Source organism: Platalea leucorodia (assembly GCF_965183815.1).
Source record: "Platalea leucorodia genome assembly, chromosome: 6".
Lineage (NCBI taxonomy): Eukaryota > Metazoa > Chordata > Aves > Pelecaniformes > Threskiornithidae > Platalea > Platalea leucorodia.
The window spans coordinates 62,078,358-62,105,919 of NC_138828.1; the positions used below are offsets into that span (position 1 = coordinate 62,078,358).

General features: G+C 36.0%; 1 protein-coding gene across 2 annotated transcripts in view; it reads left to right on the forward strand.

Annotated features, from left to right (window-relative positions):
• The window catches only part of ARAP2 (ArfGAP with RhoGAP domain, ankyrin repeat and PH domain 2), a gene marked incomplete at its 3' end in the record, with an annotated part of 127,575 nt that overhangs the window by 12,127 nt on the left and 87,886 nt on the right, over window positions 1-27,562 (forward strand). The window contains exons 4-10 of one of the 2 annotated variants that reach the window (XM_082316375.1): window positions 2,187-2,257; window positions 3,203-3,282; window positions 8,124-8,209; window positions 9,016-9,372; window positions 12,748-12,817; window positions 18,379-18,499; window positions 22,396-22,577. In XM_082316375.1, the coding sequence (XP_082172501.1) occupies window positions 2,187-2,257; window positions 3,203-3,282; window positions 8,124-8,209; window positions 9,016-9,372; window positions 12,748-12,817; window positions 18,379-18,499; window positions 22,396-22,577 (967 nt within the window). The remainder of the gene's footprint in view (window positions 1-2,186; window positions 2,258-3,202; window positions 3,283-8,123; window positions 8,210-9,015; window positions 9,373-12,747; window positions 12,818-18,378; window positions 18,500-22,395; window positions 22,578-27,562) is intronic. The other variant, XM_082316376.1, reaches the window with a different exon arrangement.

Sequence of the window (27,562 nt, forward strand, 5' to 3'; positions counted from 1 at the left end):
TGTACAATAACTATGTAACTATTCTATTGAGCACTGACAAATTATTATCATTTTATAGCTTGCAGTGTGTGTTGTTTGTTATACATAATCTTTGAAGCAGATATTCAGAGTAAACTTGTTTCATTTATTTTATATCTTGAAATAGTTTTTACTTGACATAAGTTAGAACTTTGTTTTCCAAAAATGACAAAAAGGTTTTAGTGTTGATTGCTGGAAAAAAAAGACTATAGTTTTCTTAGTAGCAGGTTTTCTTGCCATGTATACATACATCTAGGCACATAATCAAAAAAGAATACACAAGTCCTGAAAAATACATGGATTAAAAAAATGCAGGTCTTTGTAGGCTGATTTGTTATTTTTTCATTTCCTGGTGAATTTATCTTCACTTGTTGCTGTTACCATTACCCACTTTTAAATCCATCCACCCTGAAACTAAGCCAATGACTCACTGTTTTACATAAGGAAGAAAACCATCATTTTAAAAGCTCTCTGAGTCAAAGCTGCTTATCTGTATCTCTAATTTATTTTAATGCTGTTAATACCCTTAAAAAAACACAGTCTAACAACAAAAAATCCGGTCTGTGTTGGAAAAGTTAAGGTGGTTTTCTTTTTTTATTGTAAGCATATCAGGTTCTTTAGTTTAGTACAAATGCATGAAGTTAATTTGCTAGTGTAGCTTCAAAAGATGTAACTACATAATTTTTAGTAAAATGTATGAAGAAACAGAGACTTTTAAAGTATTTGCTGTCTATTTTTTGTAATTTTAACTCAGGAGAGTAGACAATTATGTGTGGGAGCTAGGCCGTGATCCACCTTCACTGGCCAAACTCACCCCGTGAGTTTTCTAAAACCAGGATTTTACAAAATATTGTTGAGGAACTTAATTGATATAACCTGGATAACATTTGAAATGTCAAGTAACTTTATAAGTTGCGGCTTCTGTCTTGAATTTAATCTAATAAGTTGTTTGGGGCAGATTTAGACATGGATTAAAAATGATATGAAATAATAGTTCATAAATGTAGGCCTTCTGTCATAGAGAAACATCAGCCTGTAATATGGAGTAATTAAACTTGGACTTCATGGGACAGTATTTCTAAAGTTTTGAATATATCTGATCTTAAAAGAATAAAATTTCTCAATATGTCAAGTGGGGAAACAAAAATCAGGAATATTGGTATTTTTAGTAAAACATACTTATCTTTGGCTTTGAAGGAGGGAGGACCTGCAAACTGTTAGAAAAACTTCAAGGATCTTGTATGGCATTTATCAGTCAATGAATATTCTATAAGGAGGCATGAGGATCTGTATTACTTTTATTTCAAGCAGAGAAAATGAAATTAAAGGCAAAAAATACTAATTATTCATGTTAACATGGGAAATCAGAGCTTGGCTGCAAGCAGCTCTAATGCACTACTCTAATGCACTACTCTAATGCTAGAGTAGTGAAGATGGGTTAGAAATGTGCTAATTTAGGCATATTTGTTCCTGTGTTGTTATTCTAAAGCTGCTGTCTCTGCCTGAAACCTCAATAATAATAATAATAATGAAAAAAATGTAATCTTTAACAGCATGATGAGTGCCACCAATAATAAAATGATTTTTCTGTTGTGTATGGGGATACATTCTTACAAATTTACAAAATGTGCTGTGATAGTCACAGGCAGTTGCAATGCAGTGACGTTTATGTCTCAGATTGACAACTTTCTGGGAAAAATTCACCTTAGGAAATTAAAACTTCACAGCAAATTTTTTCAGTGTTTGAGAGCATGTTTTGTCTGGATTTCCATGCCCAGGCTCCCTTTGAACTTGATAAATTAGATTTTCATAGTACATCCTTCTTTAAATATAGTCATTGGTAATGAGCATGAAAGAGAAGGGAGGGTGAAGAGTGGGGGATCTCCATGCTTCCCAGAAATCTAAATGTATGATAAGGTCAATTCAAAACAAACAAAAAAGCCAAAGTCAAGGTGTGTGCTAGAATCAGAGAAGTATTCAGTGTCATAAAGGGAGGAAAACACACTGTTGGGTGACTTTTAAATTAAATCAGAAATTTTCCCAAGACTTAAAATTGACTATTTCTATATTTGTATATAATTTTAATAGTTTAACTGCATAAGATGTTTTTGCTCCATTTCTGGGAAATTTCACTTAATGTTTTCATTTTGTGCTTTGTTTTGTTCAAGTTCCCTTCAGAAAAGAAGAAATGTGGATCTTGTAAATATTTCTTGCACTGGGAGGCAAATTTCAAGAAACAGTGAGTTAAACACGCTGATATTTACATCTTGAATACTGAGGAAAAAAGAAACCTCAGACCAGAATTTGTCTAAAATAAGTGTTGACTTGCTTATTCTAAGAAATATTGGGCATCTGGAAGGTCTGGAAAAAGTGATGTATGTAATAGCAGAGCATTTAACCACTTCTGCATTTTTACTTAGTTTTTGTTTATGAACTAGTAAAATGAAAATTAGAAAATCCAGTCTTTAAACCTCATTTATTTTAATATACTTTTTTAGACTACAGTATTTTGAATTTCTTAGATTACATCCAGATTTTTTAAGCAGAGTTAGCTTTTTCTTGAAAGATAGAAGGAGCATATTCCTGACTAATGCCACTTAATTTGTTAGTTAGTGCTCATAGCTCCAGGAAATAACAGGAAATTAACTGTACTAAACAGTTTACTGGAAGAGTTTAGCAGTCTTGTGCAGTCAGTTGTAAACAAAAGTTCTTTCATACTCTAGAAGTATGTCTTCTTTGAAGTTATGCATATTAATTTCAAGCAAATACTTGGTCACAAAATGAAGATTGTGCACAAATGAGTTTGTGTTTTTTATTTTTTTAAAGTCAGAATAAAGGAGACTTTGGAGCTATTGCTCCTATGAGTATGCAACAAAAGTTTGTGGTTTCTTTTTGTTTGTTTGTTTAACTTGATGCAGGGTAGGAAAGAAGAAAATCCCTGTATGCAAGTTATATCCAAATTATATAGTAATAGTAGTAGTGTCTGACTAGGTAGTGTCTGAGGGGAAACGAGGTGTCTGGCGTTCAGTTAGAAATGGGAAATTGTTTCTCGTTCTTCAAAATTTTTTCTGAGGACAGAGGAATCAGAAACAGAAAAATCTGTGTCCGTTCTTGATTTTATTAGTACTTTAGTAGAGTATTGCACTGTATGACTCTGTATTTATTCTTTTTTTTTCGCTTTAAGAAACTTTCACAGAAGAAAAGCCACCCATCATCTCTCCATATGGGGAAACCTTTATTTGTGACAACCCTAAAGATGCTAAAGTAAGTGAGAAGTCTGGATATAAATGATCTATCTTCACTTTAATCTTCATGTTATGTATTTTATATTGCCCTTAATTCTTTTTTCCTCTGCTTTTTTAGTTTCCAATAAAATTTCAGTCTTTTTAGGTACATGAAAAAGGTTTATTGTGTAACTATTTGCGGACTAGTGACTTCTCTTAATCTGGAGATACACTTTGTACTGTTCACTAGGAATAGGAAGCTGTGGTTTTGGTTGGTTGGATTTTGTTTTTGGTTTTGTCTTTTTTAAACAACGTAGGACAGATAACTGCTTTTCCCCACCCACCCCCCCCCAGTGCTGCCATATCAAGTGCAAAACAGTCAGTTACAGGCAGTTGCAGACTACCTTGATGCCTTCCTTTTACCTTCCTAGGTACAGTGGTATATTGTAATACTTTGTGCCTAAATAAGGTTAAGTGGTGGATAACCGTTAGAATTGACTAGTAAAGGTAAAAGTGGCTTTTCTCTTTTCTGATAATTGAAGATCGAGACTGGGCATCTCTACACAGTCTTGTGTATATCCTATGAAAGCAGCTTACATGTTAGCTTAGATGATCTAATGGTCACTTTTGGCCATACTCTTTTTTAATTCCTATATATGAAAGTTCTCAGGACTTCTGATATTTTTTATGCATCCCCTAAACTTGCTGTATACCCAGAAAGTTACTTTTGCTGTAGGATTCTCTGAAGTGAACGTTTTTGTTGGGGTCAGTAATTGATGGTGTGAATGCCACAGATGGCATGTGGACAGACTTCTGAATCATGTAGGGGTCTGGGAGGTAAATTAGCTTGCTGAGGCATCCACCAAATGCCGTGAATCCCAGCTCCTGCTTCTGTCTTAGCAGGATGCAGACCAAAAATTGTTGATTGTGTGATTGCTTGTAAATGTCCCAGCTGATCTCAAGCCACTGAGTTAGAGAAAACAGTAAATTATTGTTAGTTACTGTCCTGTTTTACTTTTTAAACTATTGTAAACTAGTGACTAAAATCAAAGCTATTAAAACGGATGCGAAGGATATTTTTTCCGCAATTTTCATTTGTTAAGAATTGGTCAGTGAAAATAAATGGTTCAGATTTCATCTTCTAATGGGAATGCTTTTAGAAGCATAAAAATGATCTCTATTTTTGGTGTGTACTTTCTTTGCTTTGGAAATATGTTGTGCTTTTTTTTTTTTCTCCTTGACTTTTTAAGGAGATACGCATAAATTCATGTCTTGTTTCTCCTTCTAGTTCTTATCTGCACACAAAAGTAACTCTTGAGCTTTCGTTTTCTTTCCTTGTGTACCATGTCTTGTCTGTGCCAGTTATTGTTGTCTGTGCTAATGTCTTTAAAAATTTGAAATTTAACTTCTTTGTAATTAGTTCAATGGCATAAGCAGGTTTTCTAGAAAAAGTTTCCTAGCCTTCTTGCTACTTCTTAGCATTATTCTATATATTTCATTGAAATGGTTGGTTGTAAAAAAGCATATCCAGGAAGATTGTCAGCAATCTTTTTTATTTTACAAAGGCACCCAGTACAAAAATACCATGCTGTTAAACTGGATTAACTGCTTGAAATACAGTTGCTATTTCTGCTGGTTGTAGAATCACGATTAATGCGGTATATTATAACATGCTTACCCTGATCTGAAGATTTGGATTTTAATTATCACTTTCATGTAAGTGAATAGTTTTTTGAGTTATATCTATCACGTCTGTTGGAAACTTTATAGTTAATTTTGGTTCCATTAGAACTTAATTGCAGGCAAAGTTCATAAAGAAGAACCATAAAACAAAGGTCCTAAGATACATTGCACTTTCAGATTTTTTCCATAGGTATGAAGTATCCTAGGAATAAATAAGAAAGTTTAGATAACACTGTAAAGTATCTGAGATTTTAGGGCTTGTAACTGGTGCTTCACTTTAAAAGATAACCTCACATGAGAATATAGTTTGTCTGTATACAAGGAAATGTAACAAATTGTTATATGGACTGACTGAAGTTGATCTAAGGGCTTGTAAGTTGGCCATTACCCTTCTTCCTGTTTCATTGGTGTAAACAAGAAGAGGTTTCTATAGACTTCTGTAAAGGGAGTGTCTGTAGAAATAGGTAATGAGTCACTGCAGACTGGAAGTAAGTGAGCATGAGAGAACAGGGAATTAAGGTTATGAAGAAAATATGCCTTTGACTTAGGTCAGGAAGAAAGACAGCTAGAAGCAGAAACCTCTAAAGGGCAACCTGAAGAAGAAATATTTTTTTTATATTGCTTTAAAAGTAACACAAAAATCCAAATGTTTTAGAGCTGATTTATTGTTGTGTCCAAATGAAGAGTCAAGTGTATTAGGATTCCTTCACAGAAAAACTGAATTCTAATGAGTTCAGGCCTCTAGAGTGAAGTATTGGCTTTATTTCTTGCTGTAGACTGTCAAACTAAATTAAACATGCATATTGAGTTCAGTAAACTATGTGAGTACCTAAGCATTTTGATAGTGTGGAATGCTGGCCAGGTTGCAAATCTTACCACTTTAAAATAAGAACCCTTAATATTTTAAAAGGAGGAATTTATCTTTATGGACCTGTTATAAAATTGTATTGCCAAACCATGATTCAAGAATCAACCTGAGGAGAACTCTGTGACATTAGCTTTAACAGAAGACTAAGGCAATATCTCTTAAGGAAGATGCCTGTCCTGAATGGCATTGAGTCTTTGTTTAATGTAGCCTCAGTTCCGATACTTTTCATGCCGTCCATGTTTTAGCATTCAGGTTTCCTGACTTGCTGTTGTGATCAGCAAGACTACCTGTTAGAAAAAGCTAAAAACAAAAATGCATCTGAATTACTTCCTGATAAAAAGTAGAAGATTTTTGTACAGGGCTGCAAGTAGGCAGTTCCATCTGACTGGGATCCTGAAGCCAGGTTTCTTCCTTAAGGGTAGGTGCTTCCTATGCGTAAGAACAGTACATATTTAGAGGCCGTTTCTGTGTAATATCTATACCTATTTTTTAAGAAATACTTGTCTCTATAAAGGTGTCTGCAGGAAAAAATGCTGCTGCTAATTACCTTTGTATAATACCTCAGAGATTTGCAGGAGGTGGGAGATGGGAGTTTTGTCTTGTCTTAAGCCTGAGCACCTTGCAGAGTAATTCTGTAAACAATACATTGGAAATACTTGCGATTTAATTTGGGTGAAATATGTGGTTTTGTGAGCAAATAGAACTTCCTGTCCCCACAACCTGTCTTTTGTTTGTGGACTTCTACATTTTAAAAACTACTAGCAATAGAAATGCAATTCTTAGTTATTGCTTGGAAGTTCTCAGGCTCCCTGAATTCACCTGTCCAAGTGCTCAAGATTGCGGAGTGGGCACAAGCAGGACATAAAACTGTTTACCATAATGGTTTATGAGAGGGAGGAAAGGTACTACCACATAGCTTCAGTGGGTATGGTTTGTGGTTGCATCCTGATAAGCAAATGAAGACAAAAGATACTGACCACTTCTGCTCTGAAGGCGCTTCCTGGGCAATGATATTAGCCTCTTGACTGTTGTGTAGAAATGGGAGACAGTCATTTCCCCTCCTTTTGTGAGATTCTGGTCAATCCAAGCATTTGATAATCAGTGGACAGATTGCTTTTGAGTTTTCTGTTTAGTTTGTTCGCAAGGTAAATGTGTGTTTTGTTTTTTAATTTGTTTTGTCTGATCCTTGGTGCTATCACATGGTTAATAGCTGGTGTATGTGTGCTGGTGGTTGTTGATTTTTGGTGTGTTTTGGTTTTTTTTTTTAATGATGGATCTGGCTGGCAGAGGAAGGTAGACTGTTCACCTAGGTTTATCCTAGTAGTCGCCTGTGATTTCCACAATTTATGCTGCAGTGTACACATACTCAGCTTTTGGCTGTATGCTTTTTTAAGATTGCATTTTCATCTTGCCAAAGTACAGCCCTCAAGTACAAGATGAGGTACTGCTGCTCAGAAAACAAATGACAACCATTGTGAAAGCTTATCCACTTTTTTCTGCCACCCTTCAGTTTCGTGGCATAGACATTAAAGCTTAAATGAGTAAATTAAAATGCTTCCATCAGAGAGCATGATGTTCATTTTAGTTTGTTTCTTTTTTTTAAAGGAAGACAGACAAGTATTGAGAAGCTTAGTAATGCAGTATGATTGTCAGATCAAATTTAGGAAGTGTGAAATGTAATGTTCTTGAACAGTTTTAACCTTGACATTTTGTACACTGCAAGCAGTTTGTGGTAAAGATTTCTAAACAAACATTAATAAGTGTGCCTTTTAGGAAGAAGAGCTTGGCAAGAAAATGCAAGATGTATTTGACATGGCTGAGTTCAGTCTTACTGTAGGAATTTGAATTTACCATTATTTTATCTTTAGTGTACTGTGAAGGCTGTACATTTAATTCAGAGAAGAAGTATTGATATGAAAGATAGGCTAGCAGTGGCAAATCATAAGTGGTATACTCAACATGCATGCAACACATGGCTCTTGAGCTTAGAAAATTTCAGGGTAAAAATAATATCCAGTTGTGCTTCAAGAAAAATGAGAGAACTGATATTTCTGTGCACTAAATTTCTTTATCTAATTTGTTTGTATTGGGTATTTTGGACTATGCTCATGTTTTATCTGAGTATTATTATGTAAAATGGAAATATTGAAAATAACATTTCATAAAATACTTTTAAGAACATGATCTTTCAAATGCATATTACTTGAAAATGTGGCAAAGAATAGCTTTGCTAGTTTGGCTGTTGTTTGTGTGTGATTTATCTCTACAGTAATTTAAACATCACTTACTACTTCAATACAAATGTTGGTTACAATGTATTTCTTTTCTAGGAACTTCATGGAAATGAATTCCTGGCTTATGAAAATAAATCAGATCTAGGAACGAATGAAGAGTATTCTTCTTACAAGAATCTATGGTATTAAATAAGAGTTATAGAGAAATTCAAAATGTAAAGAGGAAAGAGTTATTAACTGATACCACAAGGAGATCTTTACCTCTGAAGGCACAACCATGACTGTATTTATGTTTTTTTTTCTCCTATTTGAACCTTCACCCCATGCTATCAGAGGCAACGTTTAGCTCTGTGGCTGTCCTAAGCCTGTCTAACCCAGGTTTCAGAATTTTTGTGGCTTTGGAAGATGTCCCTCTTTTCCTCAGTCAGAACAAGGAGGACACAAGTTTTATTCTTCTCTGTCTCCTAGCTAACCATGTCTGAATACTCTCATACTCTACCTCCTCATTAGAAAGAAAAAAACAAACACACACACACAAAACTAAAAACCATTCTCTACTCTTGTTATGAGGTAGTGTCCAATGGTTTGATGAAATGGGACCTGATGTGCTCCTTAAGTCTCTAGTCTGTACCTGACTTGTGTTGAGGTGGGAGAGGGAAGAGAGAGGTGATACTGCAAGTCATCGAAAGTATTTAAATGAATGAAGCTAGTTTTCTGAGGAAGGAGAATTAATTTTAAATTTCTGTTCAGGCTTCTAAAGGAGCCAGTGTTACCTTGCTACCAGTCCTGTTGAATGGAGAAAGTAGGATTCAGTATGGTCTTAGTTACAAGATACATTGTGTTTAGCATGTCTTTGGTTATTGCAATGGTTAAACAAGTGATAAACATATTGATCATATGTTTTAACAATATTTGTTGTAATTAATAATTTTATGTATTTGTGCATTGTAGCAATACATTAAGAGTAAAGTGCACTTTTTCTTTCTAGTTCCTTTAATAATCAGGAGGAGAAGACAAAGGAACTGGCGAAAAATGAATCCCTGTCTCAGGAAAACAAATCATTAGCACCAGAAGAATCTGAAAGTGAATCTGTATATTCTATTGTGGAACAAAGTTCTTTGCCTTTAAAGAAAAAGAAAAATAAAGACAAGACACAGTCAGCATCTAGTAGTAAGATACAAAGTGGAAATTCAGATTGCTTTGTCAGTGAACAAATGCATTTTTGGCAATTTGATGGAGATCAAACTTCTGTTGGAAATGATTCAATAACACCGTATGCTTGTTTTTATGGACCATCGGTAAAGAAGGTTAAAGCAGGATGGCTGGATAAATTATCCCCTCAAGGGTATGGTATTTGCAGTGATTACTGTATAATTGTGAAGATGAATGTTTGCATGAGAGATGTGTTTGTATTTGGTTGCTTGCTATTTGTGGTGGGAAAGGAAGGGGAACTGTTTTTGTTGCAAGAGCATAGGGCTCTTCTGAATTCTTAGTTTTTAATGATGTTACCGATTCTAAAGTTTATTTAGGAGGTACGCTCAGGAAAAATATTTGTATTAAAAATGTTGATCACCACTCATGAACTGAAGCAGAAAAATACAGAATTAATTTGTAGCAATATTTCCAATCTGTACATTTTTGCTGATTTTCTGTGGGCCACAAAGTAAGTGAAAACAAACTGATTCTGAAATACTACTTTACCAACTTGGCCATGGATGTATAAATTAATAATTACTGTGACTGGAGATCCTGTTGGTTTCAGAACTGTGCATGTAAGTTGAGCTTAGAGTTTAGAACTGCATCTAGGCTGAGTTGTCTCCTAGTTTAGTTTATTGATGTGCCTAGTGTTTGATGGGAGGAATCTGAGCCCAAGCCTTGCTTTAAGATTTCAAATATTGAAGGGGAGAGAGGAACACAATAGAAAGAGAATAGACTCTTTGCCACATTTCTAGGTAAAAAAAAAAAAAAAAAAAAAAAAAAAAATCTGATGTTTAATTTCTGTTATTTTTTGAAGTTTTTTTAAATTGTTTTATTTTAACCTAGTTTAAATTCCAACTCTTCTTAGATTGTTTTACACTAAAGAGCACTCTATTATCAGATCTTCCATTCATAAATACTTGCAAACTCTCATGAAATTCTTCTAACCTCCTCCTTAATAAACTGAACAGACTATTTGCTTTGAATTGTAGTTTCCAGTTCTCCAGTTGTTTTCTTCTGAATTCCTTCTTGTATTAAAAGTGGCACAATTTTACTTTTTAAGTCTATTTCTGATCTTCACTAGTACTTAGCATCTAGAAATTAAAGCTGTTGTCCTTATTAGTGCTGTAATACATCTTTTACTGTACTCCTACTCAAGCCTTAGTAGTTCTGTATTCTTTGTTCTTAGGACTGTATGTTTAACTACACTGAAAGGTGGTGATGTTAAACTGTTTGGCCTTTCCTTTCATTATTTGTGGCTATAATAATCATAACTACTCATCGACTAGTACAGCAATTAATTTTTTTTTCAGTTTAGTGACAAAGTTATTGAATTAAATTGGTTGAGAATACAATCTGGTTCAAGCCCACTGGAAAGAGCTCTATTGTATAGCAATTTCCATTTTTTTTTTTTGTTGTTCCTTTTTAAGGGTTCTGATTTAGCAAGTTTTTAATGTATTTGATTTTGGCTTTATATGTGCTGATACGGTGATACATTGTTCAAGCTGAATAACAAAAAGGAATAAACCTGGTTTAATAAACCTGTTTTACCATTATAGAACTTCAATCTGCTCAAGCTTTATTGTTTCAAAAGTTTCATTCACATTCATGGATTGTCATTGTTTACTTTTGTTAAAGACTTAAAAGAATAATTATTCATAGAGTCAAAAGACTTTTTCCCAGTATAATATGCATTTGCACATCTTTCTCTGAGAATTGTTAGTGTATTGACTTCTCAGAGAGCTGCAGTTAGCTTTAACTTTTGTTTTATTTCACTTACAGGACTTTTTTTTTTTTAAACAGCACTTTTGCCAGTTAGCTAATAGAGTGATAAAAAGTATAGTTCTTGATTCCAGTTGACTCATCTTGTGCTATTTGAAGGAGTTGCGAACAAAGTGTGAAGGCTTTAGATAAAGTACTGTGTGAGAATATATTATTTGAAAAAGATAATGAATTAAGCACAAAATTTGTACTGGTTAGGACTGAGTAGAACAGTTGCAGGGTCACTAGCTTTGAGCCAATGATATTCCTTGGCTGAATTTCAAGGACTTTTTCTTAAGCATGGTTTAATGAATGCTACATTTTTTGGTTCTCTTTCTTACAATACCATTTTGCAAATATCAGAAGACTTAAAGAAACCAACCAAAGAAAAGAAACCCAATGATTTTTTTTCATCCCTTAAAGCACTGTCATATTTTGTTTCAGTCACGGCCAACTGAATGTTTCTTTCTGTTCCTGCCCTCCTTTTCTTCTTTTTATAGAGCTCCCATTTACACCTGTCACTTTGTGTCTCATCAGGGGAATGAATATATACTGTTTTCTTAAATTCCTACAAATCATCCATTTAAAGTACACCTTCTTGTTTTAGTTAACTCACTATAAATTCTAAAGCCATTCAGTTTACTCACATTGTATGTGGTACTAAGGTTCACTTTTTCCTCCCTTCATCATCATAAAGTTTATTGACATTTTAATGGAAAATAGATTTTTACATTGGCCTTTCCAGGTTATGAGAAATGATGATTTATTGTAGTCATATAATACAAGTTAATTAAGCCAGAGCTGCTATTTGATTAAAGTTTTGATAAACTATCACAGTCTACTAATCCTAACGCAGAGCACTCATTTAGCAAGAAAGGAAATAATGTTGGGAAAAGAGATGTTAGAGTGGAGTCTTGTTCTTGCTTAATTAACTTGTTTAATAGATTTTAGAATTGAAACTTTTATAGATGATAACTAATAGGCTGTCAACATTTTTTAATGAGCATAACAGACTACTTCAGGTTCATGTAAAAATAATTTTTTAGGAGGTCCTTATAGAGCATGAGTTAATGGCAAACTGCAGTAATCAAATGAGCTACTCATTAATGATGTCCAGTTGGTAACACAGATTGAAAATGAAATTTTATGTTGTATTTGTTGAGTGATTTGGTGTGACCACTATTTATTCATTGGCCAGGGAAGAGAGTGTTCAGTAGATGTTGCTGACTGAAGATCTCTGTAAACAGAGATGTCCTTATAAACATGGCAATGAGATGGTCATTTTAGGTTCTCAGCTTTCCCTTTTTAGAAGGTATCTTACAGAGCTTGTAACACTTAAAGGTATGCTCTGTGTTCAGAATACTCCTTTGCCTCCAATAAAAATAGCTATTTCTCATTGTTGTTACTTTGAAGCAAAATTATGTTATTGGAAGTTCTTTTTCCTCTGTCACTTCAGGTGTGATGTAGAGCACGTGGGCAGGAAATACAGAATTGATTAAAAACACAAAGAGACTGATTTATAAAAGATGTCTGGTAATACTGCGCTTCTTGTTTGCAGATATTTTTATTATATTTGAAATCAGCATTCTCCTTTTGAAAAGATATGATAGGGCTAAGTTTCATTTTAATTTTCAAAATGTTTAGGACCAAACACAGGAAGCTAAACATGATTTGACCTTTCTATAATTTGTGCTTCAGACATTCTTAAAAGCCACTGTTACTTGTGTTTATAATGTTAAGTGTATTAATTTTTGATTCACAGCAAACGCATGTTTCAGAAGCGCTGGGTTAAGTTCGATGGAGACAGCATTTCTTATTACAATAATGAAAAGGTAAGTGACATGTTTTGGTCATGTATGGGATAAAATGCATCTGTGTAATATACACATTACCATGAAGAAATTCGGAAATAATTACAAATGACTATTCATCTTAAATTCATTTTCAGTTGCAAAGAACTAGGATGAGACATGATTAAATATTTTAAGGTGTCCTTGAGATCTTCATGTATTGTTCATCCTCTTGTTTTCTAGAAGGGCTTGTTTTCCTGACCTTTTCAGGTAGATATCACCAGAAATTCTTACCTTATTGAAGGAGTGACACTGCTGCATTCTGCAAAATAGAACAGGATCATGCAAGACACATTTAAGAGATCCAGTGTTATTTTGATCGTGGTATGTCTTGTCATGGGAACCCAGCATGCTGGGGATTTTGAGAGAGAAATTAAATGTGGCATAGAAGACCTTTTAGAAACCAAAACCCCCATACACTTGTTTACTCTTTAATTAAAAATGTCTCTTTCCTGTTTGTCTTGTAGGAATAATCACATATCATCGGAATAGGTTATGTTTGGGTCTCTTTAAAATCAGCATAGTACTGCGATGTCAGTGGCTGTTCTTTGTTTTTGTACCTAAGGATTGAATCTTACTGAAACATTTGCAGACTCGTGAGTTGCTTTGATTAAAGTAGTTCACTTCTGATATGTGATACAAAAATGGATTTGTAAATCATAGTTTTCAACAAAGTGTGTATTCCTGCTGTGAAATTGAGATTTACAAAACACTTATTTGACCTTTTGATACGACTTTTTCACAACAGAAACTACATTGACAGTTTTTTTTTTTGAGACCTGTCTTTAAACATGACTTTTTTTTCTTTTGAAAGATTTCTTTTTTATTTATTTATTTTTTCTTCTATTTAATACACTTTAGCCCACTACAAAATTCTTTTTCTTTCACTCTGTGATTAATTAATTTCTCCTCTTGGAAGAAATGAAGAACTTCTTAAAAGTGATAGATGATTGCATATATGTGTGTTTGGTGGAGATGAAGTTATATACATGTGTGTTATTTGAAATGCTGGAAAGCATTTCCTGTTGAAGATGCCTATTAAATTAGGAACAAAATACAATTTCAGGTAAAAGTTCCCGAGCAGTATGATGGGTAGTGGTAGTCAGTAAGAGTCCCATAGATGGTTTAATAATATGCACACTCTTAGCCCTATATTAGTAGATTATGAGGAGAGCAGAACTGAAGTAGGAAGAGACTGTTTATTTCCTGAGGGGCCAGAGAAATTAAGAACAAGCTCAAAAAATTATTTACACTGATCTTTATGCCTGCTGTTTAGGAACATGAAACAATCTGTTTTTACTTGCTTACTTTGCTTCACTCACAGAAGACATGATTGTGTAGATGAAGGGAACAATAGAACAGCACTTGGATTGCAGTGACAAAAAAATGTTACCCCTTTGTGGTATTCATCCCAGAGCTTCAGAGGAGCAGAAAAGCAGGGTTAGTCATTAAGAAAGACTTGAAAAATACGACATTGGGATTTGCTTAACGCCATCTGTAGCATAATTAGGGAAAGAAATGCTAATACAGAATTTTAAATCTTGTATCTGCACTGGGGATTTAGTACAAATTTTTTTATGTTTTTTTTTTTTTGGAAGGCCACTGAAAAAATTACTTGGAGGTCAGGTACTCTAGAATAGTACTTGTTATAAATTTTGTCTGTCATAGAGGATTCCAGAAATCTTCCCTTCTGCTCAGGGGAATATTTAGTGTGTCATACGACACTTAGAAAGCATCCTCTATTTAAAAGGTCTCTGTGACAGGTTGGACTATCAGGAGCTTGCAAAAGGCTTGATCTGAAGCCTCTGTCTCCCTTTTCCTGGAATCTGAGTACAAAACCTCACTCCTGGGATTGAAAGAGATGATGGTTGGTCTGTGTGCATATACAGTTTGACCAAATCTGTGTGTCTGACTTGTTAACTTGATGAGTCACTTATGCTAAGAACTTCATATGTCTGAGAACTGTGAGGCCTGAAGCAAATTCTGGGAACTGAGGATTTGTTGAAACTCTTGGACTAGCTTGCAGATAGGAAGAAAACATAGTTGTCTGCCAATAGGGGGGATTGTGTTGGGTGAGCCATGGTGTCCCTGGGGAACATGAGTTTTTGGTGCATTGGTCTCTGCTGGATCACTACTCCCACACCCAGAGTATTCATATTGCCTGCTAGATGGATACCAGCATGTTCCTGCTGTTGCTTGTGTATTGTTACCTTGACATGGTAAGCAACTATTTGCAGACCCATCAAGGCCTGCATGCAGCTCAGGAGCTGGTTCTGGTAAAAGACAGAGGTAGTTATACAGTTCAGTGCAAGGCAGAGGGTGCCTCCTCCTAGCTACATGGCTAGCTATATATATGTATTTAAATGGGGAAGTTGTTTTAACTTTAGATGTTAATGGCAAGATCCATCTGTTCTAATGTGTGTTTGTCCAAGGACGTTCCTACACGGACAAGCATGTTACAAAGGAATTGTTATACTTTTGGTTTCACCTATCGATTAAAAGTAGTTTTCAAAAGGAAACCATTCCATACTCGGATGTTTTCTGATTATTACAAACAGAGAAGGGTAATCTCAGTGGAATGAAACTGTTTATTTTACTCAGAAACACTACCAATATTAAAAAGCTCTATTTGTCATTCAAATTAGGAACTTGAGAGGAGTGAGGTTCTTAAGAAGGGGAAGTGTGCTACATGGCTAATTAAGAGTGAAACAAGTGGAGGATGGGGAGGGAAGACACAGAGGGTAGTATTCCTGAAAATGTGCACTTAGCCCATCTAAACACTTCTCTGAATGATTTAAACATTAATTTTCTAAATATTTCTCTAACCTTGTTCTAGTTGTGTATCAACTTCTAATCAATAGAGATCTCTTCTTTCCTTTATATCTGCATAAATGAAAAAAAATATTTAGTTTTCTGCACACAGCATCTGATCTAGGAACGGTTTTTGTTTGTATCTGTGATGCTGCTTATTTCTTCTGCGTTCGTGGTCCTGAGCAAGTCACTGTGGTCAGAGCAACATCCTGTGTGGTTTTATCTTAACGTGGTTAACTGAAGTAAGAGCAAACTGAAGAGAGGAAAGCAGAATTTGAGAATTCTTTTCAGCTATCCAATATACATAGTTCTAATTTCAAATTTCTTCCTACTTTGGGAGCGGAACTCTGGTGCTCTAACATGCAGTTTATAGTAAGGCAAAAATTGTTGGTTATATTGAAAGTTTTTATTCAAAAGCATCTTAGGATCCCTGACAAATATATTAGTGATTTTGGAAAAAGCCTTGCCTTTTTATGTGGAGACCTTCAGTATTTTGTTGTGTTATGTTGCATGTGAGTGTAACAAAGAACAAAATTCACTGTGAAACAGGTGAATCATTGTCATTCTTGAAATAGGTCATATTTAATCTGTTGTGGAAGGAAAGCCAAAGCAGTGCAAAATGGTGTTTTCCAGGATCTTTTAGCCCAGCTCTGAAACACAACTGTCAAGGAGGACTCCATTGGGCTGTATGTCAAAATAAAAGTTTTCATCAAAGTAGTTGCTATCAAAAAGCCATTTTTCTTTCCCCACCAGAAAATTGTTCTGTCAGAGAATTTTTTAGCAGCCCTAAAACTACTGTACACCTCTCAGGAACAGAAGAAATATTTGCGAGGTTCTTGGCTGTGTTTATTTGGTTTTGTTTTCTATGTTCTTAAATAATTCACCTAATTTCTAGTTTGGAGTATTTCAAAGAGAGAAATTGTATCTTAATCAACAAGAGCTTTTTAACAGTAGGCATTATTTCTTTCATGTGAAAGAGAAGCTGCTGCAGAAATAAGATTGAGAAATTATTATGGTTTAAACTGTATTTGAAAATATGTATGCCTTGGAGAACAAAGCTTTAAAAAGGATTATTTAAATAGTAAAACCAAAACTGTACTCAGCTTAAAAGGAAACGGACCTTTTTTTTTTTAATCAAATAAAATAGCTGTGACTTCCAGCAGTCTGAATTATGCTCTTACAATTCCAAATACAGCCAGTAGATGCCTGCAAACACCGTAATATAATTATATCTGAACACCTTTAGAAATAGTATATGTAATAAGTTTGCGTTGCCATTGTGAAGGATCGGTAGTTAACATAATATCCAACCTTATTAACAAATATGTTAAAATCTCTCTTCTAACAAATATAGCCATGATGAAAATAGATGTGCAATACTAAGAACGTTCGGAGTGACAGAGTAGTTCTTATGTGTAATTATAGTAACATGTCCACTTCAGTTGTATTTCAATTTTCTATTTATTTATTTGCTAAACTGCATTCATTGACGTATATTAGTACATAGAAGTGAAACAGCGTAAGAGTGTGAATTTGGTGAAAATCAGTAGTATATTAAACTCAGTAAACAAAAATGATTCTGTGTATCCTTCATGCTTAGCATTCACAGTGGTTCCTTAAGTCCTTGTATAAAGTCTATTATAATAATTTATACTTTGGGAAGAAAGTTATTGCAATATAAATTCTTTATGGGGAGCTGACTCTTGGACTATTACTGCATCTGGATCGTAAATCTTAGCAGTATATCTGAATTGTCTTAGTCAAAAAACCAATTGATCAAAGCATAGTGGGGACAGGAGCAGCAGCATTAACTGGAATCTAGGAATTGTGCAGAAGTATCTCTGAAGTGTTGTATGTCTGCTTGAGCTTTCCTTTCCGTGCGCTTTCCCCCACACCTCTGCCATGGAATACTTAGGCTAATTAGGTTAAAAGATGAACCACTTGGAGAAAGTACTCATAGCAATTCCTTTTTCCTGTCTTGCTTTTGTGTTCAGTTCAGTTCTCCCAATTCCTAGTTGGAAATTAGCAAGTTTTGGGAAAATTTTCTGTGACACTAAATGATGTTTTTGGGAGATCGTTCTCCTCCTACCTCATATAGCGGAAAAGTACATACCTGATCCAAGCTAGAGGATTCTTGTTAGCAATGACAGGGCAGTGGATTTTTCCAGAGGGTGATGGCCCCCTTCAGTTCAAAATTAGGGGTAAAATCAGTGAATTTACTTTTCTTACTGGCCTGCCACTGAAGGAGTGGAGAAGGAACAGAAAAATTCTTTGGAATTTTCTGCTTGGAGAAGGCACAGTTTTTTCCTTTGTCTGATTCTATTCTACAAGTAAATTTATTTTATTTTATTTTAATTTTGGCTCTGTGGGATAGTCAATGTAATTTACTTCGGCATAAAATTGTAAATTTAAGAGAGTGTGATATTTTGCAATATTAGTGTCATGAAACAATTTATGATGTGGTATCTCAAATATATGCATTCTGTCTCACCATGGGATTTTACTCTATTTTAGAAGGTGGTAGGTGTGCATAGACCCAGAACAGTGAAGTTAGTGATGTGTGGGTAGTGAAGTGGTTTACTTATTGATGCAGTTTTATGAATAATGTGGTGAACTTTCAGAAGCACAGCCTGTATGTGAGCTTCCTGAACATCATGGCAAGTAATGCTACCTGAGAGACATGTAACATTCCATGAGAGTTATTAACTATTTCTATTGCATTTTTATTATAGGAAGTGTTCTCAAAGGGAATAATACTGCTCTCTGCTATAGCAACAGTAAGAGTTCACGGGGAGAATAAATTTGAAGTTGTCACATCCCATAGGACTTTTGTCTTCCGTGTGGATAAAGAAGGTAAGTAGAACATGTGTAATTCTAATGATTGCCAAAAAGCCATGTAATCACTGCTGATAAATTATGTTTGTGAAATATAACTTGTTATATTACCAGAAATATTTCTGGAATCCGGCTGTTTTGGGCTCATAAAGTGAAACTGGAGATAGCTGTAAGCTTTGTAAGAATCACTGAAATTGTTGGGGAATGGCTTTTAAAAATATCAAAATGAGAATACAGTTTTCCAACTCTCTCCTTATTCTTCCCAAAGGTGAATAATTCTAGATGCTTCTCAGGTCTCCCTAGCTGCTCTTACAGCCTGTGTGCTCTCAGCCATCTGCTCCGAGTCACCACTTTATATCAAGTTGACAAAGAACAACAATGAAGTTGATGGCTTGAATGTGGTGCTTTGATCAAAGGAAATCTGGGTTTTTCTGCGTGTCTTTATTTACTTCCTTATACAGTATTTTCAGCCATGTATTGATAGAGAATACAAATGTAAATTGTAGTAAGGAAGTTAGTATGCCTTCTAATTTAATGCTTTACCAATGTACAGCTGTAATACGTTGTCGTGGTTTAACTCCAGCCGGCAACTAAGCACCACACAGCTGCTCGCACACTCTCCCCTGATCCCTGATGGGGTGGGTGAGAGAATCGCAAGTGTAAAAGTGAGAAAGATCATGGGCTGAGATAAAGACAGTTTAATAGCTAAAGCAAAAGCTGCGTGCGCAAGCAAAGCAAAACATGGAATTCATTCACTGCTTCCCATCGGCAGGGATGGGAAGGTTCAGCCATCCCCAGCAAAGCAGGGCTCCATCACATGTCACGGTTACTTGGGAAGATAAATGCCACCACTCCAAATATCCTCCCTTTCCTTCTTCCCCCAGCTTTATATGCTGAGCATGACATCATATGGTATGGAATAGCCCTTTGGCCAGTTGGGGTCAGCTGTCCCAGCTCTGTCCCCTCCCAGCTTCCTGTGCACTCCCAGCCTGCTCGCTGGTGGGGTGGTGTGAGAAGCAGAAAAGGCCTTGGCTCTGTGTAAGCACTGCTCAGCGATAACAAAAACATCCCTCTATTATCAACACTGTTTCCAGCACAAATTTCAAAACATAGCCCCATACTAGCTACTATGAAGAAAATTAACTCTACCCCAGCCAAAACAAGCACATATGTGGAAACAATATCAGGGTATGTATAACTTATTTATGGAAACAATCAAATCAAATGGAATACCTAGAAAAAAAAAAGATGTGCAATATGTATTTACAGCAGTATATGCCGGACCCATTATAGCTAAGGGTCTCTCAGCATTTCCATTATCAAATCCCATTTTTATGGGTTGTAGCTTGGTTGTAAACATTTGCTGCAGGCTGTAACAGGAGCGCAGCATCAGTGAACAAATCCTTCTTATTGGGTTTGGCTCACATCACTTCAGACATTTTTATGCTCTTAACTGAGTTAAAAAGTACGTCTGTTTTTATTATTTTTGCCTTTCCCTTCCAAATTTATTTTTTTGCTTTTTTATAAATTGGAACATAACCATGTTAGTGCAATACATTTTGTAGGGCCATAATTTGCTTTATGGACCGTTGCCTTTGAATGCTATAAAAACGTTAACAACTTATACTGACTTACAAAATATATTCAGAGCAACCACTTGTTATACATAAAATTGCATTTTCATTTTGCTGGAGCGTGTCCAAAGAAGGGCAATGAAGTTGGTGGGGGGTCTAGAGAAAGTCTCATGAGGAGTGGCTGAGGGAGCTGGGGTGGTTTAGTCTGGAGAAGAGGAGGCTGCGGGGAGACCTTATTGCTCTCTGCAACTACCTGCAAGGAGGTTGTAGCGAGGTGGGGGTCGGTCTCTTTTCCCTAGTAACAAGCGATAGGACAAGAGGAGACGGCCTCAAGCTGCGCCAGGGGAAGTTTAGGTTGGATATTAGGAAAAACTTCTTCACTGAAAGGGCAGTCAGGCACTGGAACAGGCTGCCCAGGGAAGTGGTTGAGTCTCCATCCCTGGAGGTATTTAAAAGACGGGTAGATGTGGTGCTTGAGGACATGGTTTAGTGGTGGACTTGGCAGTGATAGGTTAACGGTTGGACTCGATGACCTTAAGGGTCTTTTCCAACCTTAATGATTCTGTGATTTAGTATATAACCATCTTTGGACATGTCTGTAAAGCTGTTCACTTAAAGTTAAAAATGTGTGTTGTACAAGTAATTTGGTCCTTACTGTATCCAGAGCTGGATGATGTATTCATAGTAAATTAATAACTCTTTTTCTGTTATGTGCACAAACTGTTACTTGATGCTATTCCTTCTATGGATTTGTGGTTGGGAATAGTTCTGCGACTATTCAAAGGGTACTTAACTTCTTTTCAAAGATTTTGAAATGGAGACTTTTATACATATTTCATCCTGTGGACCTTATTTATTAACTTATCTTTCTTTCTGCTGTAGTGTTAAAATAAAGAGTGCTATCATTGTCTTCATTGATCTGTGTCCCTTGATACCAATGTTGGTCTGCAACCAGTGGATTATAGTGCTCATTTTGTTTGCTTACAGTGCTCTGATTTATTACTTTTTGGTATCTCAAAAATACAGTATTTTTGGATTGATTTAAATATCTAGAGGGAAAAACTCTATATGTAATGCTTCGGAAAGTTTAGGGAAATTTGGGGCCAAAAATTAAGTAGTTAGGTGATAGCAATGAATTTGAGCATAATCTGCTCAGATGCAGTGAGATTTTTGTTAGATTGGAATGAAATACCATTAAAAAAATTTTTAGAGTAATTTGATGCCCTCAACTATACTGAAATATTCCAGTGATCTTTTCAAAGTACCTTAAAGGAGGGTGTATTAAAATAAAACTTGTAAGAGGAGTACTTGGATCACCTTCCCTGTGCTAGTCTGTTGGGCTGCTATCTTCCTCCTCTTCAAACTATTTTCTGACACTTAGGTTTGTGTATTTGTTCCTTCTTGTTGCACATACAACACTTGTGAAGTAAGCACATTACTGTTTTAATGGTGCTCTTTGGAGTGTTCGACACTGTGTCAACTTCGTGTATGCTGTGGGTAGAATTTTCCTTCCTTCCCTGCCCCCTCCAATATATCTTACAACCTGAATCTTTGAGAGCAGAGCGTTGAAATATTCATGAAGTTCCAATCGCATGGGGCAAGTCTAATCCATTCAGAGTATTCAGCATTGAAGTATATTGATCTTAAGTCTGGTGAAATATCTGAACATAGTGAATGAGACTGAGTGGAACTTTATTACTTCACCTACTTGTGTTCATGTATTTGTAAGATGTTAAATTAATAATGCATGCAAAGATATTCAAACATGCATTTTCTTGATTACTCGGTACCCTTGACAATATCAAGCTTAACTGCTACGCCTTAATGCAATAGATTGTAAATTGCCAAATGTTTATGCTTAAAAGCATGGCCAAACATAGAATAGCATTGGGGATGGCTTGCCTCTTTAGTGACAGATGATATTTAGGCTCTCTGGTTTACCTTGCATAACTTCTGTAGTTCTTTCCCATTGATCTGGCTTCCAGAAGGTGAACATGCTACCTGTCTACCACCTCAGTCTTTAAGCTGTCTGAAATTCAGCATCTTAGAACTAATAGTCATGATTTTAAGAATCAGTTCGTATAACTTTTCAATTTGTGTTTTGGCTGTTGGGAGCTAATTGAATGGCTATCATCTTTGCTAGCATCTCCACTGATATGGACTCTCATGTTATTTTTATTTCCACCTCCTGTTGAAGGTGGATGTTCTCTCTCATGTGGTACAGCCATACCATCATCAGCATAGCATAGTAGGAAGAGGAAAACAAATGTGGTAGAGAAGAATGGAGCTGCTGCTTAACCGTATGTCTTTTTTTCTTTTTTTTTTTTTTTCTTGTTTTAGAAGAAAGGAATGACTGGGTTAATACGATGCTTAATGCCTTGAAATCGCAGTCTGATAATAACTCTCAGTCTCGAACTTCTGTCACCCCCGAGAAAAGCGGGTATCTTGAGCTGAAAGGATACAAAGCCAAAATCTTTATTCTACTTCAGGGGAATACTGTGTGGATCTGCAAAAATGAGCAGGTAAATTTTTCATATTCTTTTTGTGAATGAATGCTTATAAAGATGATTTAACTAGTGAGTTGGAAATTGATGGCTCTTTGTGAATAGGTACATTTCAATATAAATGCATATCTCTTTTTCTGTAGTACTTTATTGCTGCAATTCTCAGAAGGCTTCAAAAAGCAGGAGAAGTGTCATTATGTCTATTGTACGATGGAAAAAATGAATATATAGTGAGGTGAAGTAAAAAGCCCTGAGTGTCGCAACAGGTTAGTGGCAGGGCTGAGATTAATACATTCTTAAAATGTGTGCCATAAGCACTCTACTAATTCAGAAGGCTTATTTCGTGCATTGGTTTCGCTGTCCTATAATACAGTTCTCTGGAAAGTGTGCTGTACAGGAGTAGATTGTGGTATTCAAGTGATACTTCAGCTAAATGTTGAAAACTGATGTTGTGTTTTTAAAAACCTAGATTGACCACTTTCTGTTGTGCACTGTAATATATTAAACAAATCCAGTATTAAAAAACATGAACTATGTCTATTATTTCAGCTCCCAAAATCTAGGGCGTTTTGTTTTGGGCATGAGTATATTATGATGTAAAGTAGTTAGCTGTGGAACTCTTCAGTATGTTGTGGATAGGGAATAAACGGGTCTGGTTGGGTTCAATGACTGACTGTGTGAACTAGTAGAAGAAAAATTTATTGCAGGACATTAAATGGAATGTATTACTTCTGCGTGAGGAAATCCATGACCTGCGAGTGGCTGGAACCTAGGAGGGTATTTGGGGGACGTGTTGTCACATGTTTGCCTAGTTCTCATGTTCTCTCAAATTTCTGTATAGACAAACTCCTGTTTCAAATGAGAATGGTCTCTCAGTAGGACTTGTCATTTTGGAGTTGATCTCTCTTCCTCTCTTCTTGTCCTTTTGAGTGTGAAATTACTTAGATGGGCTTGGGGGACCACATAGTGTTCAATATTAGATCTTATTATTCTTTCCCAGGGAATGGCAGGAAACGAGACTGAGAAAGACCTTGGTTTTTTTTTTTTTTTTTTCCTTCTACGTACTGTGCTCCAAGGAAGTTTTACTTGTGAGGTACATTCTTTGAGGTCAGTCAACAATCAAGTGATCAAAAACTTGATGCAATTTATGGATTTAAGCCTGTAGCATGTATTTTGCAGAATGATCACCACAGAAAGGAACTGGTCTTCATAGCTGAGCACAGTACTCTTTAGCTATATTGAAATCCTCAGTCTTGATTATTGTAATAAATAGGTGACCTGAAATTGTTTATTTCAGTGAAGTCTGCAGCTAGAGGTCTTTAAGGAGAAACAAAACCAAAATGCAAATGCCAGCCCACCCTTCCCCCCCCGAAATCCTGTACTTCACTGAGGTTCTCTTACATCATTCCACTAGAAAGAAAGAAGTCGACCAAGTTACTTTACAGTCTCTGCCTGTGGGATGATCCACACTGTGCTGCAGTGCTCAATGTTACTGTTCTGTCGTGGTGTTTCCAGGTATTTCATCAGTGAGAATCCCTGGAATGCATCCTCATCAATGAGAGTCCTCTCTTTGTGGATGTTCATTGTAATGAGCCACTTTTGCCTTCAGAATCAATAACGTATCCATCTTATGCCCCTGAATACTTTTGAGTGCTCCCTTATGGATGTTCTGAGCTTCTTGATTAAGGGACAAATGTGGTACTTCAATGAGGTATACAGACTTGTGGAGGAATTTCTTTTCCAGAGTGGTAGGTCATTTGAAACTAGCTATATCCCTCTCGGGAGTCTCAGTACCAGACATCCAATTTCTGCTTTCTTCCTTTGTTCTTACTCTGCCTGCATATAACCATTGGGAGCATCCTTCTTGCCTCAAGTAGTCCCTTGATCGTTCTCTGTTAATATGGGGCACTCCCAGCTCTGCCCACTATGCTGAGTCAATTTTTCTGACACCGTTACATTATGTTAGAAAACTGTTCCAGAGCCATTCACTGTTGAAGGCTTCTTGATTGCTCTGTTACATGTTTTCAGGGTGCAGATTGTGACTATCTAAGATAATCCAAGACTGTCATCCCATCCCCCTTCCACCCCCCAATCAATTTCCTTTCTTACGTATTTTTTAAATTACTATTTTGTATGTGCAGTGTGTGTGTTGGATCTATTGCTTCTGCGGCTATATGGTAAGTTGTATCAGCTCTGCCCTTTCAATGTAATTGATTTCAGATTTTCGATTTGCTTTAGCTGATCATGGAAGCACACCCTTATACAGCTTTTCTACTAGATGTTTATTCCCTTCTGCTACATGGATGTTCTGCAGAGATCCCTGACTGCAGTGCAGCAGAAGGCAAACCAAAATCAAGCCCAGAAACAGAATGAAGGTTAGACATGCTGCCAGCCTGTTAGGTCCTTCTGTGTATATGAAAATTGCAAACAATGGTGCAAAACCAGTTTCTTCCCAAATCTTATTTACTTAAAACCAAAAATATCAAATGGTCCTGAGTGATTTCTATTTAGATCCTCTGCTTGAACAAATGTCTCTTTATGTGATTTCTGGCTATTTGGGAATCAGAAGAAATAGCTTCTGTCTTTAATCTTTAATAGTCTATAATTCTTCTCTCAGTACCTCTTGTGTTTTATTTTCAAGTTGAAAACGAATTATTTTTACTGCAGCACTGAAGAAAAACCCAGTAATGCAGCATTAATCCACTAGAGGGCTCTGTTGTTCTAAAAATCTTTCCCCATCTCAAGTTTGCGCGTTAGCCAGTAATTACCAGGCAAATATGTCCAGGGATGTCCTCGAATCCTGTTCATATTGGAATTCACATCCATACTAGAACGACTCCCAGAGAGATTTAGAGGGGTTTATTATAACTGCAGTGCTAAAAGACACCTATTTAGACTTCTTACAATGTTGAAATGAGATCGGATCAAGCTGATTTATTGATTTCTATTAAACTTGATAAAGGAGACTCTACTGTTACTTTAAAAGATTTTTCTTCATTGTTAAAAGTGGAGACAATCCTAAGCAAAACGCCAAATCCTAACATAACGACCGTGAACTTTGTGAAGTTCAGATTGAGATCAGAACATCATGTCTCGGGCCCATTTCTAGTTAAAAAGTGATTGGTTTAGCTTGAGCTTCTGGCAGTGATATAGTGCTAGTATGAAACCATCAATTTCTTTGACTCTCCATGTAGTGTGAATTTCTTAAACTTCCTCTCTGGAGCAAAAGTGAAAAATAGATTGTACAGAATCAATTTGTTCAACCTGCAACTTGCTGAAATTCCCATTTCTATTTCAAAATCATTCGTGCTTAAATAAAAACATGTCATCTGATCCTTCATGACAGCTCAAACATTGGCTTGGAATGTCAGTCTGCTGTGGTGGTGCCAGTTATAACCTCCCCTCTGTGACTACCAGACGGGCTCTGACAGATGCTTGCCTGATCTGCTAGAGTATACCCCCTTCGTTAGGGTGTATTTAAGACTCACTGGTATTTGAAGTCAGGGAGGGCCTAGGTGTCACAGTGTTTGCACTAGAATTTGGCTTTGATAAGAAGAATTCAGGATCCTCTTTGTTACTGCCTTGGGTAGTTTTGAAATAGATGTATTTACCCGAGATATTTGAGGAAACTTTGCCAAATATAAAGACTGGGAAATGGTAGGTACAACTGTGTGCCATAACTATTTGTGACTTTTTTCCTCCATGTATGACTTCAAGTTAAAGATTGAATGGTGATGAGTATTTTCTCTGTTATGTGCAAGCAATAGTATCCATTTCTTATCGAAAACCTCTTGTTTCATTTTGGCTCAATGCTCTTATTGATTTCAGAGGGTTTTTTGTTTTGTCAAAGATCGAAATGATTTGCTCTGTGGCAGATGGAAATGTTTATTCATGTTTAGTGAACCAGTAAGAGAGTGCCTAGTACTTTTCATTTCCTCTCTAATGCTACTGGTGCATTTAAAGCAAAACTGGACAACGTCAAAAGATGTGTTACAGGAAATTATATTAAATAAGTAGAAGATGGCAAAGGTAAAGGGATAGATGGAAGGAAAAGTCAAAGATGATGCTTGAGCATCATCTGAAAGAGAGGAAGTTATGTGAATATCAGTGGAGGGAAGCAGAAGGGATGTGTTCATGGATCTCTGTGTGCATAAGGAGAGAGATGTGTTCTTATCTCTGTTAACAAACACAGGCTTAAAGGGGAGTGCTTTGAGTAACCTGATATAGTGAAAAATGTCCCTGTCCACGCAGGGGGATTGGACTAGGTGATCTTTAAAGGTCCCTTCCAACCCAAACCATTCTATGATTCTGAAATACAGTGCCAGAGACAATGTGGTTGAGATTCAGGGGCAGACTTAGAAGTCTGTGACTTTTTGTTAATAGCAATGGGAATTTATAATGATCCTTTGCAAGGGGATTGTACATTAGGAAATGTTCTGTTTTTCCCTGGAGAAGATGTAATCCTGATTAATAATCATGAACATGATGGATGAGAAAGAGAAACCCTTAAAAAAAATTGACTAAAGGATCTATTAAGTACAGTAGACAGTGTCTATGAATGGAAGGTGAACGGAGAAGAGTAGTTAAATGAAGTCCTGAAGATGAGTAGTAATGATTGTTTGTCATGCTAAAGTAGCATGAGAAAGCCTTTTTAATGTATTTAGGTTCTTCGTTGTGTCATCGTGATAATATTCGTGAATACGAAAAGAGTCCAAGGTGATGGCAACAGCAATATGAAAGAAGAGTTGGGGAGAGGAGTTGAATGTAAATTGAGTAGAAAGCAAAATAACTGCTTAAAGATTTTGAGATGTAATGAGGAGCCCTGAGCAAAGCAACTGACAGTTTTGGAAAGGAAGCTAGGGAAAGAGGTGGGGAACTGAAGGCAATGAAATAACACAGGAGGAGGAATGAGAAGACCTTTCAGATATTTGATAGGTGGTAAGTAAGAGGAGAGAGAAGTGCCTGATATGCACTAGGATGGGGCAGTGGAAGGTAAAATTACT